Below are 16,319 nucleotides of genomic sequence, written 5' to 3'. Positions count from 1 at the left end.
GCAAAGAAACCCATGACTCCAATTTGCACCCTCTTGTTTTATTTATTTATTTATTAATGAGCTCATGGCATCAATGTATACTCTCCAAACTGACCGACACTTGAAAGAGGATTGCAATAAAGTAGCTGGCAGTTTTTTTTCCCTACATTGTTCCATGTGCAGTAGAAAGAACACACTTAAATACAATAAATAAATAAATAAATAAATAAGAAAAAGATCATTCCATGCAATAAAGGAACCAGGCCAGAATTGGTTGATTAAATGCTCCTCAATGCATTTAATGAGTGACACAGTAAGGGCATCCGGTCTTTGCCCCAGTGGCTGGAGTTTGTCCAAACACATGCATCAGGAGTTAGAAGCCGACTTTAATGTCACCCTCCAAATACCTCACAGGAGTTTGTGCAACAAAAGGTCTCTGTCCTTGTGTAGGGTTAAAGCTAGCTTTACTATCACAAAGGGTCTCTGTGCTTGTATAGGGTTAAAGCTAGCTTTACTATCACAAAGGGTCTCTGTGCTTGTATAGGGTTAAAGCTAGCTTTACTATCACAAAGGGTCTCTGTGCTTGTATAGGGTTAAAGCTAGCTTTACTATCATAGTCACGTCAGCTGACACAAGCTTTCATAAGGATGGAAAACAGAAATGTCACGCTGCTATGCAAAAATAGAGCTGATCTTTCCCCCCCCCCCCCCGAATTCATGGCCTGTATATGTACTTCTTTTGTTCTTAGGTAAATATGCCAGGAATTTTTTTTTTGGTTGGAAGAAAGAAAAAAAGCTATTTTATCTTAAAGCAGGAGAAAATGTGATCTTAAATTTACGCATCAGGCATTCAATGTAAATCAAAATAAAGTTACCGCAGGAGAAGGACAGAGAGGAAGGGAAAAAGAGAATGAAGAAGAAAAAGCCAACGAGTGAGCAAGAGGGAGAGAGAGAGAGAGAGAGAGAGACAGAGAGAGGGCGATAGCTTAACGCAATGGCAAAAGGAAGGATAGATTCTGTGTCTAGTGGGAACGGCCCATTACTAAACCTAATCGCCTAAGAAGGAGATGGTGCCAAGTTATCCAAACAATCTGGACGCCTGAGTTCGCAGTTTAACGTATGGGGAGAGCCAGTAATTGGAGTGACATTAACAGTATGCATATGCATTATGAAACGGTATTCAGGCATGCATGCCAGCTTTTAGATAGTGCTGCAAGACTACAGTTAATTGCGATGGAAATTGCTAGTTTCAGAACTGTTGACGTGTAATTTGTCACAATGAAAGTGGAATATTTACGTGTTTTTTCACGCTTCATGAATATTTTATTTGTTTAATCATGTCACAGCCCATAATTTTTTTTTTTTTTTTTTTTTTTTTGAATATGGATGGAGCAGCATCGACACCATTGGTTACCAGCTTTAGGAGGGGTGAGGGGTACCTTCCTGGCACTCTACCCCTGACCATGTGTGCCCATACGAGGTCTTCCTGACTCCCAGCCTAGGCACAGATGGCCTTCCCTCACACCATACTGCTCAGTGTGTAACGAGACATTAAACACAGTGTCAGAAAAGGGCTGAAAAAATGGACAGAAACTAAATAGCCTATGAATGGTGAAGGGTCTGTGTGTTCATTTGAAAGTGACATCTCTTAGGACGCAGCTCATTGACTGTCATTAGAAACTGTAATAGAATTCTGAGCGCACAAATTGACACCGCATATAAGCAGCGAGTGTAGCAAGAGGAGAGATTTAATTATGGTTCTTTTCAGGTCATATTTTATCGAACCGCAGATGACCTGCGTTTCAAAAACAAGAGCATGCATGAAAATTCAGTTCCATCCCCATTAAAGTTCTTGACACAAACACAGGAGTCATTCATTCCACCAGGATTGCACCGGCTGATCTAATTTAGATTCAGGTCCCCGTTATCGCCACTAAAGCGCGACAGGCTTGCTTCGCTCCCCCAATTCTTTTTATCCGTACACCCAGGTCTCACCTTCCACACTGTGCCACACGGCCCCGCCTTATCTCTAATATAGCTATGACACGAGAGCCACCTGTCATCCTCACAATTGAGAGTAAATTAATTGGAGTCCAAACTCTGTCATAGCCGCCAAAACGGGGTGAATCACGGTGAGGCTTTGCAGGGAGCTGTTTTATCCAACCTGCTCCGCCCGCACACAACATTGCTGACCTATCCTGCCATTTTTATTTCTTCATAGTTCTGCTCATGCCAGAAACAGTTTTTTTATGGGCCCCACAAAAGACAGCAATAGATGGTTTTGGTTCTGCCAATAGATTCACCAAAATAAGTACTACCAGGGGTTGTTGTGCAATGTAAGCATTGTTCAGGAAAGACATATTAAATGGCTTTATGTGGAAATAAACAGACAAATTAATACGGAATTAAACAGAATGAAAAAAAATCAACAGGAGGCTTTCATATTAAACAAATTGAATAAAGCTATTAGTTTGTAAACACAAACATTACTTGGATAATATAATATCATGTATTTCTAATTTTCCAAGCGGACAAACATTAGTAATGTAATTTCAGTAGAAAAATGTTTTTCCACAGTGCAACTTTTAATCACATTCCTCTTCTCTGACAGCCCAGTCCCATGCCCAGCAGGATTAAATCTGTCTCACGTCCACATTCAGAACTCATGGGACCCTAATCTTGCCGCCGGGCCTAGACGGTACAGCACCACACCCGCATTCTCATGTTCGCCCATGTTCCCCCACCCCCATCTAAGTAAATGTTGCCCTGCAGCTGGTGGTTCAGGGACCTGTGGGATCCCAGTCCCACTGGAGGGTGATAATTTACTACGCCCAACCAAAGGACTGAGTTTAGACAATGACAGTCTTTTATCAAGCAGAGGTAGCATAGCGTAGGATAAGGAACTGGTCCTGTAACCTAAAGGTCACAGGTTCGATTCCTGGGTAGGACACTGCTGTTGTACCCTTGAGCAAGGTACTTAACCTGCTCTGCTTCAGTATATATCCAGCTGTATAAATGGATGCAATGTAAATGTTATGTAAGAGATGTGTCAGTCGCTCTGGATAAGAGCGTCTGCTAAATGGCTGTAATGAAATGTAAAGGTAGGCCTCATATGTAAAGCTTGCCTTGCTTTGATGAAGGCCAGTGCGGTTCTAGTGTCATCCTCAGCACTGTCCAGGAGAAATTCCAATTACTCTCCACACTGCACTTGATAGGCAATTGTGAATACTGGAAGTGTAGGTGTATGGCACATCAGTGTGATTCTTCAGTTATGATATGCGTACCCAAACCCTATTAAACCCGCCCAGAGGCCAGGCTCACCTCGACAGTAGGGCAGGGGGAAGTCCCAGGCAGCGGTCCCAGCAGAGGTGGCCATGCAGGACAGGACGGTGTGTCCTTCCAGCACGTACCCGGCACTGCAGCTGTACCGAATCTTCTCTCCGATGTTGAAGGTGGAGCCTTGCTGCAGGCCATTTTGGAGCTGACCCGGGTTCCCGCAGGTGTAACTGGGCAGGGCTGCAGGGAGAGATGAGCCAATCAGAAGAAAGAGTTTAATGTCAGAGTGCCGTGGCATTGCCACTGTGTGTGTGTGTGTGTGTGTGTGTGTGTTTCTGAACAAACTCAAGGTCCACTCCATGCTAACAAGGATATTTTTCTTGTCATTTTATGTTACTGCTTCAGGAGACACGAAAGCTGTACTCAACTGATTTGCCTGGGTTGAGCCTAAGACTGCAATGTCATCAATTGCAAAGAGAGTTATTTATCATAATACTGACCAGCCGTCCCCTCATCATACAACCCTCATTTTGGGAATTGTATAATGAGCTGTCCATTCAATCACTCCTAACCACCAAAAGGGAAAAAAGATACAGAATCATACTTATATATTTTACCATATCCCCGTGGTAAAATGGACAAAATATAATGAATGTCACAACTACTACCACTACTACTACTGTGTTAATACCAAATGAATGCAGTATTCACCTAGAAAACAGGTGCTCCTCTAGAGAGCAATGACCACTCAGAAATAATTGACAATCAAATATACTGTCAACAACATTAAAAAAAAAAAATCTAAATGTCAAGAGTGAAAAAATAGCAATTCCTTCCAGGAAATGTCAGCTAACTACTTATGACTGAAGTTTTGAGTCACTCTTGAATTACAAGAGTGAAAATGTTTCATGAATGCTGAAAACACAACCTGTGTTCCGCAAGCTATCCATTCCTGAAATGGTGAACATCCTACTACACTTTTGTGGAAAAAATCAGGAAATTCAGGAAAAACAAACAGTGAAAATGAAATGGACATTGTTTACTAATAAGGAAAATCATTATGACGTATTCTGTGGAATTCATTTTTTTAATCTATACATTTCAGAATATGTTGGATGTATAGCACCCCTAAACTAGGCACTGAAAAAAAATAAAAAACTGTCTAAATGGCCAGTCTTTACACAGGCCATGTCCTGCTGACAGCCAACATTAGAGAGACTACCAGCTGTGTGTTAATATGCAGCGAGCCCAAAGTCATGTTTCTAATTATTCCCCAATGTGATCACGGAGCTTTTGCCCCGGCGCTCCTGGACTGACGGCTCAACTCGTCAATCAAACATGGAAAATCTTCCACGCCGCCGGGAGCGGGTTTCTGCTGCGTGGGCACGCGGGGATTAAACCGTGTTATGACGAACCCTGCCCTCTGAATCGCCTACTGTGTGCCAGACGGGAATAATTTCACGTTTAATCGGTACTGCGCTACATTCTCTAAGGCTACCGAGGCCATGGCGCTACCTATTGTGGGTACGCATTAGCATACATCGCTACGAGGCCCATAGCATGGTGCAATCCACAGCACAGCCATAGCAGCCACAGTGCTCCCCACCCCTGACCACACCCCCGACTCCCAGCTCTCCTTATAGTACGTGATTAGGCACGCAAAATGCACTTGCCAATGGCGTTATCCATCCAGTGCTGAGGAGGCAAGAGAACTCTGAATGCATTGCATCACCGCTGATTAGGAACATATTATACGGGTGATTTTTTTTTTTCATTTTTCCTACTAGAAATGCACAGCTGTCACGCTTGCACTTCATAAATAATAATACAGAAAACAAAGAACCATTTTTCTTAAACTTTTTTTTTTTCTGTGCCCATGACTGTTCTGAAAACCAAAAACAATGCTTAAATGTAATAAAATATAATAAACAAACGCAATATACTTCTGTAGGGAGAGCATGTTGGTCTTTTTGTCAAAAAAAAAAAAAACCTCACTGACAGACTTGAGCGTGATGCACTAAGTATTGATTTATCTACTATATGGTCAGTCTCCGATTATTACCATAACTTAGGGTAGTGCAGGCAAGAATCTACCCTTGATAACAAAAACATAAAAATAGTAGCCAAAATTCTTACCCAGACATAAAATTCTCTCTAAAAATAAAAAAGCAAAGAGCCTGAGGCGACCTGATACATTCCACATAGGACCGTTCTGTCACGTGGGTCCTTTCTATTATATCGCACTCCCCACTGGTGCCACCACATTTGTCATCACTAGTCCATATTTCACGGAAGTCTCTGGGCCTGACAGCTGCGCCTGAGCTGTTTGACTGGCTTAAGCATTTTCAGAGACCCTATTTCCTGCCCAAGTGCTGAAAAAGCAAGAAAGGCCCATCGTCCATCACAAACCCCCCCGTCCTCCGCCCAACAACCAACAAACACACCCCCTTGTTGCCAGGCACCGCCAAAAATAACTTATAACAAGACTCACTATGGACCATCACTTTCCAAGCTAGATAGTGTGATCCCACTTACAACACCATGTCATCTCACAGTACCTGTATACCTAAAATAGCGCACATCCACACATGGTGGTGCAAGCACTCATTAAGCAGTTTGGAGAGAGCTTCCCACACACCGAAAATAGTTGGAAAGCTGTATATGTAAGCCAGTTGTGTCTCCAATAAATTAAGCATCAGAGCGTTGAAAATTGTTCATCCATGTTACATGCGATTTTAGATTTCATTAGGAGAAAACAAAACTAATTTATTCTCTCATTTACTTTTCCAGGGGTACGGTGAAAACATTATTTTTTGGGATTTGTCTTAAATCCCAAAAAACAATCTCAAAATCAATTAAATGTAGAAATGTTACTATGCTGTATGCTTAAGCTTCTGAAAAAGAGATATGTTCATTTCACACTGAATTACCAAAAATGATCTTAATAAATAAATAAATGAATGAATAAAAACATAATCAGTAATCTACCTGCAGTTCTCAAGGGTAATACTAAGCGAACAATACAGACAGCGCAACATAATCACCAAAAGCCCCACAAACATTCTACAGCATTGTCCCATCGCCTTGCACATCTCTCTGAAATTCCCAGCCAACGCCCCCCTCTGGCTCCTGGGATCACGGAGGAGGGTCTGCCCGCTTTCATAATAGCAGCGGGAATAAAAAGGATAAGAGGGGTGCATCCGCACGACCGCCAGACGGGCGTGGCTTCGCGCGCCGCCTGATTTATCTCCCTACGCCCCACCAGAAACGTGTCAGCTCGAACGCCACGCGCGTCTGTCGGGGGGGGATTCACAGCGCCAGCACCGCCGCCCCGTCTCTCCCGTTCAGCGCAAACAGACGATCGCCTCGCTTATTATGATTAATGGTGATTGAGGCCGCCTGTCGATACCGGGGAGCGGAGAAACGAGGGAAACAGATGGCGGAGTCGGCCCCGACGCTAACGCTCGACGCTAACCGCGCGGCTATCGCTCCTGCTGTTGCACCTTCACACACCGCAACCAGCAAAATGACTCTCCCTGGATTATAATTAAGTTCTGCGCATCATGCAGTCGGCTGAAGTGACACTCCGTCTTTTCTTTAGATCCGGGGGAAAAAAAGAGAGAATGCGAATGATTTGAATCCCCCGCATAAATACGTCTGCACTTTTTTCATCACTTTGGAAGTGACATTGTGAAATTGATCCCAGCGTCCAGCTGCATTAGTTCAATAAGCAGTTTCTGCTTTGTCAAGCAGAATTCAATCAATGCACTCTCTTTCTATCGGTCTCCCAGACAACGTCTAGCAATTCACGTCACCTCACTTCAGGATTGGTGAGAAAATAAATTTGTTTAATGTTCGGAGGTGTCATCCCGAATGGCATTTTATGAGCAACGCATATTCAATACTAATCACCTGTTGGGTTTGCTGCAACAAAACATAACTACAGAAAATGCACAACCAACTTTTATGGAGTTTGCCTTATTTGGAGAGCTCTTCAGATACAATCCATCTTATTTCGATGAAAACTGGAGCCAAACCTCAGTCCAAATGCACATTATTGATATTTATAAAATATCAATAAATACTTAAAGACTACTAAGCTAGCATGGGTCTTTGTGACCTTGTGTATAATTTGAATCTATATCTATTTTAGCAGATTAAATGGTGACATACAACATGCTAACAGAATAAAGGGGCTAGAACTAGACTTACAGTACACTCTGGCATTTGACAGCAGAAACAAAGTGAGATGACTTACACAAATAAAGTTTAAGGACCACCAGCATTAAAAACTGTCTTGGTTGAGATGGATTCAGAACAGGCTGTGCATGGTTTGAATACACACACAGATTTGTTGAAAGAAGTCCTTGTTGAAATCATGTTCCATTTGTCACTCTACACTACATTCCAGAGGGAAAATGTCATATTCTGACACCAGCCTGTTCCAGCCTTGTCTGGAGTCCTCTACTACAATGCTGTGTCTTTGCTGCCAATGTACATGCCTTTCTTAGCTATATTATGAACAACATATTGAATGAACATGCCAAGACCCACTGCAGATCATGTCAGTGCTATGTGTGTGGTTATTTATTAATGTATTAATTGATTTATTTGTGTGCTATACATTTTATGGTGGTAAACATCCTGACACCAAGGAGTACATAGATGGAAGAAATCCTGATCAAGTTCCACTGTGTATCTGTAAATATAACCACACATCCCAGACATTAAACAAAATGTAATTATACAAAATCTCCACAAACTGCACGCCTGTAGTTTCATGTTTCAGTTGAAATCAATGTGCAAATGAGGGCTGAAACCAGAGATGAAAGTGTTCTTTAAGCACAAGGACTTTCATTCAAAAAGTGACAACAACAGCTAATGGCTAGTGCCACTCTTCTTTGAGTAGAAAGATGAGTTCAAAGATAGCAAGATCTGTTGTTCTGACTTCATTGATTTTGCATTGTCTCATCCCTGTTGAGTTTTAACAGAGCCTTTTTTGTCAGTTGACAGCATCTTAAGAAAAGTTATGTTTCCCTCCGTGCCCCTGTTTTGTGCAGTAAAGCATTAAATCTGCGGAATCAATCTTCTACAGTGTGAAGTCTCTGAACGCCCCTAAATTGAGAGGGGGATTCTGTCACGCCTTTCCAAAATAAAGTCAAATGAAAAATGAAAATGGTATGTATTCTCGTGTCATGGACTACCCTGACCACCACTCATTTTGATTTCTCTTCCATACCCCTGGTTATTCTCAGAAAGTCTCATATTGCTTCTGTCTTGCGTCAGCAGGGAACGGATTTCTGAATGGAAGGAGCGGGTTTTAAAAGAAAACTTGGTGCTTATATGAGACAATAAACCCTGGAAAACTGTTTGGTGGACATACTATAACAAGCACTGGTGCAGTACATACTCAGTGACTCCAACTAAACCTTTCCTTAGATGCACTTCTGTTTTCCTCCAAGAAAATGTAGAAATCTGGCTTGAAAAAAGTTTTGTGCATTTTTTTCCATCCCTTGTGGAAAGACCTTAGATAGCCTATAAAGAACATGCAATTAAGCATCTTTTGCTGCTGGTTCTATAAACTGTAGACATGGTTATCTGTACAATTGTGGTAATCCATGTCGATAATTGGCTAGAAAGCTTGACAGGAATATACAATTACTGTATATTCACTAATCTATTGCTTTAGTCTCTTCACCCAAGTGCAGTACAATACGCCAAGGAAGCAGCATTCTGACAGCCAATTAATTGCAAACATCGGCGTCTCATAATTGCTGTTGTGTCTGCTCTTGACTCTGAATTGCAAAAACAGCTTAAACTCTCCAGAGTGTTAAAAATCTTCAAACGGCCCTGCTCATTCCTGTTCCCATTGAGGAAATCATGACTGATTTTGTGCGTGGAATTTTTTCCCTACTAAGATATGTCACAGGTCAGTGACAGGGACACTGTACAACAGGAGGAGTTGTCTTTTGAATAGGACATGTCACAGCACGATCATTAGAAATTCCATGGGTCTTACAGCCAAGAAAAAGGGGCTTTCTGGTGTCTTTGCCAAATTCCCAATTTAGCTCTCAATTTGACCTGTTAATGCTTCATATTAACCCACGTGGTGCTCTTCTTCCCATCTAAGTTAATGCATGAGGGACATTCAGAGGAAAAAGCAGATATGCCTGTCATCCATGTGGGTGCTACATATTGGTAATGATTGAGGAGATTGTTCCTCCTTTACGATGCTGTGAAAAATTAGCACAATATGAATGCATCATAAAATGGTTACTCTGGTGGTGCAATTGTTAAATTCCAGCGCTTTTGAATTTGGTGCACAGTTTATCATGTCATGTCTTTGATTCCTTTTTTTGGTGTAGTTTTAAATGATCAGATGTTGCAAGACCCTCCAAGCCAATTCAATTTAGGTTTGAGCATTTTTCAAAACTGTCAGTGAGGTGAGTGATACAGAACTAGGACTTGGAGGCCAGGGATACTGTTATTTTCTCTCAGGTGATGAAACACTCCATACAACACCCAGGAATCTGACCCACTAATAAATGCTTTTTTTTCCTCTCAGCTCGCAGGACAGCATTAAAGCATGCATTAAATATTATTCACAAAGGTACCAATTTATCTGCACAGAAGAAAAAAAAAACTGACAAAATAAGCAATTAGCAGTACCACATATGGACTTGTAAGACCCTATAATAATGTTTATAAATACAAAAACAAAATTGTTTAAATCTTATGGTGCAATTAAATCAATAGGTCAACTGACTGATAAAATAGTTATGAGGCATCGCTGGCCTCCATGAAGGTTGACTGAGATTAAAAATTAGCTTGTTAACCGATATAGAAATACAATGGTTGGACAAATTTGTTAAATAGAATGTGTGCTGTAGTGATAGCTGAGGTTCCCATTTTTTGGTCTATACTACCAAGATCATATCCCTGTGTCTCACTTGAAGCACTCAGTGCCCTTGTGACTCTTCAGACAGCACTGTACTGCACAGCAGTTTCTTGTAAATGGATTTCTGTGAGTGGGCAGTAAGGATTGGGCAGAACAGTATGCACCAGGTACAGCCCTCCAAAGAGTTAGTATCTCTGCTTCTCAGCAGCAAGATCCAGTCTATATGAAAGCCCCAAATTCTGAGAGTTGGACAGCTCAAGTAATGGCATGGAGAGCACGCACACACGCACGCCCGTATGCATGCGCTCACGCAAACACAAACATATACAGTATATACACATTGCTTTCCAGCAGAGACAAGGGCAATGCCACAGAAACACAATCCGACAGGCATCAAAACCCAAATAACAAAAGTGATGAACATTAATATAGATGTCTGAAATGCAATAATGTGCGATGCCTTGGTCTTGGGAAAGGCTGTAAGAAATATTAATCCTTTTCTCCAACCATCAAAAACGGTTTCTCTGTGGAATAATGCTACACTTCTCCAGAGCAACTCCCTGTTGCGATATCGGGAGTCTTATCTGAGCTACCTTTTGCAAACGTGTCCTATCCCCCAAATCAGTTTCATCATAGGCCTGTTGTGTGTGTGTGCGAGTGTGTGTGTACATGTGCATGCGTGAGTGTGCGTGGGTGTGCACATATGTGTGTGTGTGTGTGTATGGTAGTGTTTGCTGGTCAGTCCTCTCTATATATCAGTCATCTTTTTAACAGTTGAGAGAAACTTCCGTCGCAGTGCTGTCCAGATGGGCCCCTAGTGACTCTGGTACGGTGACAGCTCACTGAGATGTGACGCGGATATTCATCACGCTGAATGTGAAACGAGTCAGCAAGCAGCAGTGACAATGCACTCACTCTTCCCCCAGAAGGAGATGCACTTCTTAATAAGGCCAGGCGGGCCCACTGCTAACTTTTAATTAAGAGGAGCTGCTGGAGTGCGGAGCCAGTCAAGCGCTCTTCGTGGAGAAGTGCGGTTGCTGCTCCGGTACGGCCCGTCACCTATTCCTACCGTCACGTGCCGTGATTAAAACATGAAACAATCGCATTCTATTAGAGTCAACTGAGTGTTCCACACCTCCCCATGCTATCGCGTCAAGTGGGAGAAGTGTGAGCGAGCCGGGTATCCAGTAGGAGGCCAGTTGAGAGCGCAGGGAGGCACTGGAGAGAGGGAGGCGCAAAGGAGGCCGAGAACTCCTGCACCACCTGTCAGAACCAGCTGGGGGGGAGGAGTTTCATCTGACTTCCTGTTTGCTACGCTTTTGTTTAGTTTTTTCTTTGCTTATGCACACCTGCAAGGTGTATATGCCGGCACGACGCAGTAAGCGATTCGTTCCCGTTTATATATTTATGCAGGAGCCCGCCGTGGCGCTCTGCCTCAGCTCCGCTCTCCGGGTTGCCACGGCAACGAACAACCAGGACCACCTGGGAATGCTGAGCCAGAGCGCGGATATCAGGGTGGATGGAGAGTCGTTTCGCCCGCTCCCTCTAAGGCTGCAAAACTGCTGAACTCGCTCCATTCTGAAAGTCCTCTTTGTGTTCTAATGCTAACGGCTCCACCTGTACGCTGACTAAAGAGGGGAATTCCGCAGCAGAGCCTCCCGCCCGCATTAATAACTCTGCGTTCTGTTTGACGGCCAATTGCTTTTCCCCTTCGATATAAAATATCACCACCCTTTTGAATTATTTCTCACCGTATTACTGGTTTCGTGTTCACGGATGATTCCTTTAAAAGCTCAGTAATTGATCGGCACCTCCATCCCCTGTGCTCATACACACTCATACAGGTGAGCTGGAATCCTATAAGGGTACTTTGGCCCTTTGACTGAAACACAAAAAGGCTGCAGCGTTGCTACAGCACAGCACTCTGCAGACATTGATTCATGCATTTCATTTGATTGCATGAACCAGCTACCAAACCACCAAGCAGAAGCCTGTGGAGATATCATCATCCTGGCACATTACATTACATTACATTATAGGCATTTAGCAGACGCTCTTATCCAGAGCGACTTACACAACTTTTTACATAGCACTTTACATTGTATCCATTTATACAGCTGGATATATACTGAAGCAACGCAGGTTAAGTACCTTGCTCAAGGGTACAACGGCAGTGTCCTTACCCGGGATTCGAACCTGCGACCTTTCGGTTACGAGCGCAGTTCCTTACCCACTGTGCCACACTCCGTCCCCGCACGATGTATAATCTCAGTCTCTGATGCCCTTTGCTAGTAGATATTGTTGAGATATGGTTAACACCTTTGCATTTGGGCACTGAGGGATTTCTTTATGTAAATGAGCTGCATTTGTGATACATGGGCAGCGATAAGAAGGGTACTCTAGCTAATGACGATGCATTTCTGTACTGCAAAATTCAGTTGTGCAAGAAAGGCTATTTACACTTCTGAGGTCTCACCTTCTTCAGCTGCCTCGGGTTAATGTGATGAATCAGCTATCTAGTTTGGCAAAAAAAAGACAAATCCCTGAGCCAAAGTTGTTAAATATATGTGCTTGAGCACTTCTTCAGCTCATTTGGCTTCACGTTTGGCTTCAAGTTTTTGGAAGCCAAACCTTGATATTCGAATAAGGGACTTCTGAAATCCAAATGAATGAGCAACAACGAAAACGCATCCACACTTAACTGGAAGTGATTCTACTTAACACTTGGAATCACTTACAAAGAGGCAGACTGCCTGGAAAAAAACTCAGACGCACCGAAAATGCGCAATATTTGTGTACCGACATTTAATGCCCACCTTCCTTCATCTACAGTCCATCTACAGTGATATGAAAGTTGTGGGGACGTACGGTTAAAATCACCAAACCAAATCTGTTCGGCTAACTTCCTCTCCTTGGTGACCAAAGTCCCAAAACAAACAAGCAACCAAACAAAAAAAAAAAAAACAAACAAAAAATACCAGACAGGATCCTCAGGAGGCTGGGTCTACAAAACCAGCCATGTTTATTTCTCCTCCCCTCCAGAATCCCACGCTACGCTCCCTGGGCACAGCTTGGTATGCTTTGATGGAGGGCCTCAGGGCACACCTCCCCAAGGTAATGTGCTCGGTAATTAAAGCTGAGCGGCAACAGATTGTGACTACCTAAAGAGTCGGCTGGCTCGCTGCACTTATCTTGACAGGATGTGAATGGGCTGTGTTAGCCAGCACGCACCTGCTTTTCCATGCCTGCAATCTCGCTGTCAAAAAAGGACTGTTGCCCTCTGCCTTCATCACCACTGCCCACCCGCTCTCTCTCTCTTTCTCTCTATATGCTTTCTTGGCCACATAACCACATAAACAACATAACAAGTATGACCCAAAACACTATAATAAACCGATAAATAATAATAATAATAATAATAATAATAATCATAATAATAATAATATTCACATATATATACTTGATACAGAGTGTTCTCTTTATGTCCCTCCCTCTCTCTCACACACACACACACCAGCCCATACACAAGCACTGTCAAATCTCTTTGCACCTGATTGCACACTGTTGCATTTCCTCGAGTACAATACCTGTGTGAAATGGATTGCTCAATATTTTCATGAGGAAAAAGGACAAAGCTTGAGGAAAAAAAAAATGAATCAGACATCCTGGCATGTAATGCTACTCTGCCTCTATCAAAACATTCGGCTCCTAATGCAAGAATCCGTGTGCTCTGTTCACTGGGTCACTTCACAACATCAAAAATCCCGGGTCTCGTTCTAATGCTTAAGTAGCTAGCGTCAGAGAGACGTCATGGGTACGTTGGTACCGATCAGAGAAACTGCACTGACCGTGATGGGCTAAAATCACGCCCATCACTTCAATGTTTTTAATGGTTTATAGTTCAGAGAAAAGAGCCCCATAATGTACAGAAGCACTGACTGACACACAGATTGAGATGGATGGGAGTCATGTGACACAAGCATAACGGAATGGATCAGGGCAAGTGCCCCTCTGCCGGTGACCTCTGCAGGGGAAAGAGCGGCGGGCAAAGCAGCACGGCCCTCTCCCGCGGTCCTGCTTATCTATATGCTCTGGCACCGACGCTTGATAAATAGTGGAGCGCTGCTACCCTCCACTAAAAGTGATTTAACACACGAGTAGCACCTACCCCGAGCCGCATTAATAACAATTAGGCTAGAGGCTAATGGCGGCAGGTCAACGCGCGGCGACCGCACCTCCGCAGGGACGATCCACGACCCCAGCGTGTAAATCAGGGCGGGATTTTTTTTTTTTTGAGCTCCAGAATGGGAGAACAGAACCGACCTCCGCATTCCCCACATTGGCTGCTGACCTAACCCCAGCTGGCTTTGCCTTCAGAGAACAGCAGAAAGCATGAGGAGTTAAACCATGTTTGGTAGCATCACACCTTCCACGAGCCCCTAAAAACACTCACAATACGTAACCCTCATTTGTCTGCACAGTTGATTGTGATTGTGTGTACACACGTCAACATGTCCTGTGATTTTCCTCTTATTTTTATTTATTCATTTTTTTGGAGTCCATGTCACCGTCTCTGCACCTGATGCACAGTCGTATGCAGGGTGGCGGGGAAGGAGCTGGAGCTCCATGACAGGAAGTGGGATGACAGGACGTGAGCGGCGGTGACGTGGCGACAGGCGGCTCCCCGGCAGTCGTCGGAACATTCAGCGCCAGACCCCCCATCTGTGTTCCTGTTGACGACGAGTCTGATTACCCCTGTAGCGTGTCAATCAAACCGGAAACAGCCATACACCCTCGCAGGCTTTCCATTTTCTAAGAAATTTCAGCACGTCACCCCCCGCACTCTCTCTTTCCCTCTTCCCTCCCCAGAGTCGACACTTTATCACCCGGAATCTGGCCTCAGTGACAATGACACATACCCGGCGCTATGTACGGCGGAAACCGATTGGTTTTAGTTCTGTGGAATTTTCTCCAGTAAATAAGGCTGCTGTAGCCGTGGAGGACGAAGTGCAGGAGCAGGAAAAGCTCATTTTTCTCCCTCTATAAATCACCTGTCAGACGTTATCAGCTGAACGAGCACAGAGCGGAGCGGAATACACTTCCCTCAACACCGTCTCCCGGTTGAACACGCCGTTCTCAATCCCGCTGACCTGTAAGACCATCTCACATCTGCCGCACGGCCTCCCCGGGTCTTCCTTACCCCGGCACCAGAGCGTCAGCTCCTCTCAAAACACTCCCAGCAGAAGAGCTAAATGGCCCGCCTTCCCCGGCTAATGAAAGGAAAGACCGCTAATGCACACAGCCTCCCTCTCCACTTCAAGCACCCCACCTATTACCGCATCTGGCAATAAGGGACCTTCAGGAATTTCACATTCACTCAGAAAGCAATATCACATGTGGGCGATGACAACCGAACATGCCTGTGAATAGGAAAGTCAAGACTGGCCATTACACCATATCACTTTTTAATCTCCCAGAAGCTTACCCTGGAGCCGCAAAATGGCTGTTTTAGGCATTTCAAAAATGCGAAGAATCCTTGATGACAGTGCCGGTGCAGCGCGTGAAGAAAAAATGTCATCACATTTCTACAGCAGATGTGGTAACAATGACATCCTAATCCAGATATGTCTCTAATACCAGCCTAAAGCCCAACTGTGCAAAAAGAGACATCTAGAAGCAAGGTAGGAGATGTATGAAAATTAAAAGTCTGTAAACAAGAGCAGTAATCCTGATGTTTGATACAATGCTGATAACCAATCCAGATTAAATGTGAACACAAAGAAAGTGTTTTTATTTTTATTTTGGGGGACATCAAATGTAAAAGCCTAATCTTATAAACCTTACCTTACTGGAGATTACTGACATATTTTTAAAGCTTGAAAAAATAAACAAACTTCATACTTCAAGTCAGGAGTGCAAAATATATATTGCACCTTTCATGTTTGGATGCAGCCATTCCGAAGAAGGGCTTAAGACTGACAGCACTCATTAAGCCTGTTAATGAATCTACTTCATTAATTAGGGCTTTCTCTTCCCTAGATGCTGTCGATCCCACGACTCTTCGAAGGCAATAAACAAATTTCTCCCCGCACACTGTCAGCCCCAGTGATTGAGAGGACCAGCCAGTCCACTGGATTAGAGACACTTTACTGGCTTCATTTACTCTC

The 16,319-nt window shown here is 43.6% G+C and overlaps 1 protein-coding gene across 1 annotated transcript in view; it reads right to left on the bottom strand.

The window, feature by feature from the left end:
- Positions 1 to 16,319, bottom strand: part of csmd2 (CUB and Sushi multiple domains 2) — a 260,284-nt gene that overhangs the window by 178,489 nt on the left and 65,476 nt on the right. The window contains exon 4 of the mRNA XM_035429807.1: positions 3,300 to 3,494. Within this exon, the coding sequence (XP_035285698.1) occupies positions 3,300 to 3,494 (195 nt within the window). The remainder of the gene's footprint in view (positions 1 to 3,299; positions 3,495 to 16,319) is intronic.

This window comes from Anguilla anguilla, chromosome 8, assembly GCF_013347855.1.
Source record: "Anguilla anguilla isolate fAngAng1 chromosome 8, fAngAng1.pri, whole genome shotgun sequence".
NCBI classification, from domain to species: Eukaryota; Metazoa; Chordata; class Actinopteri; order Anguilliformes; family Anguillidae; genus Anguilla; species Anguilla anguilla.
This window is presented reverse-complemented; position numbering and strand designations above follow the sequence as displayed.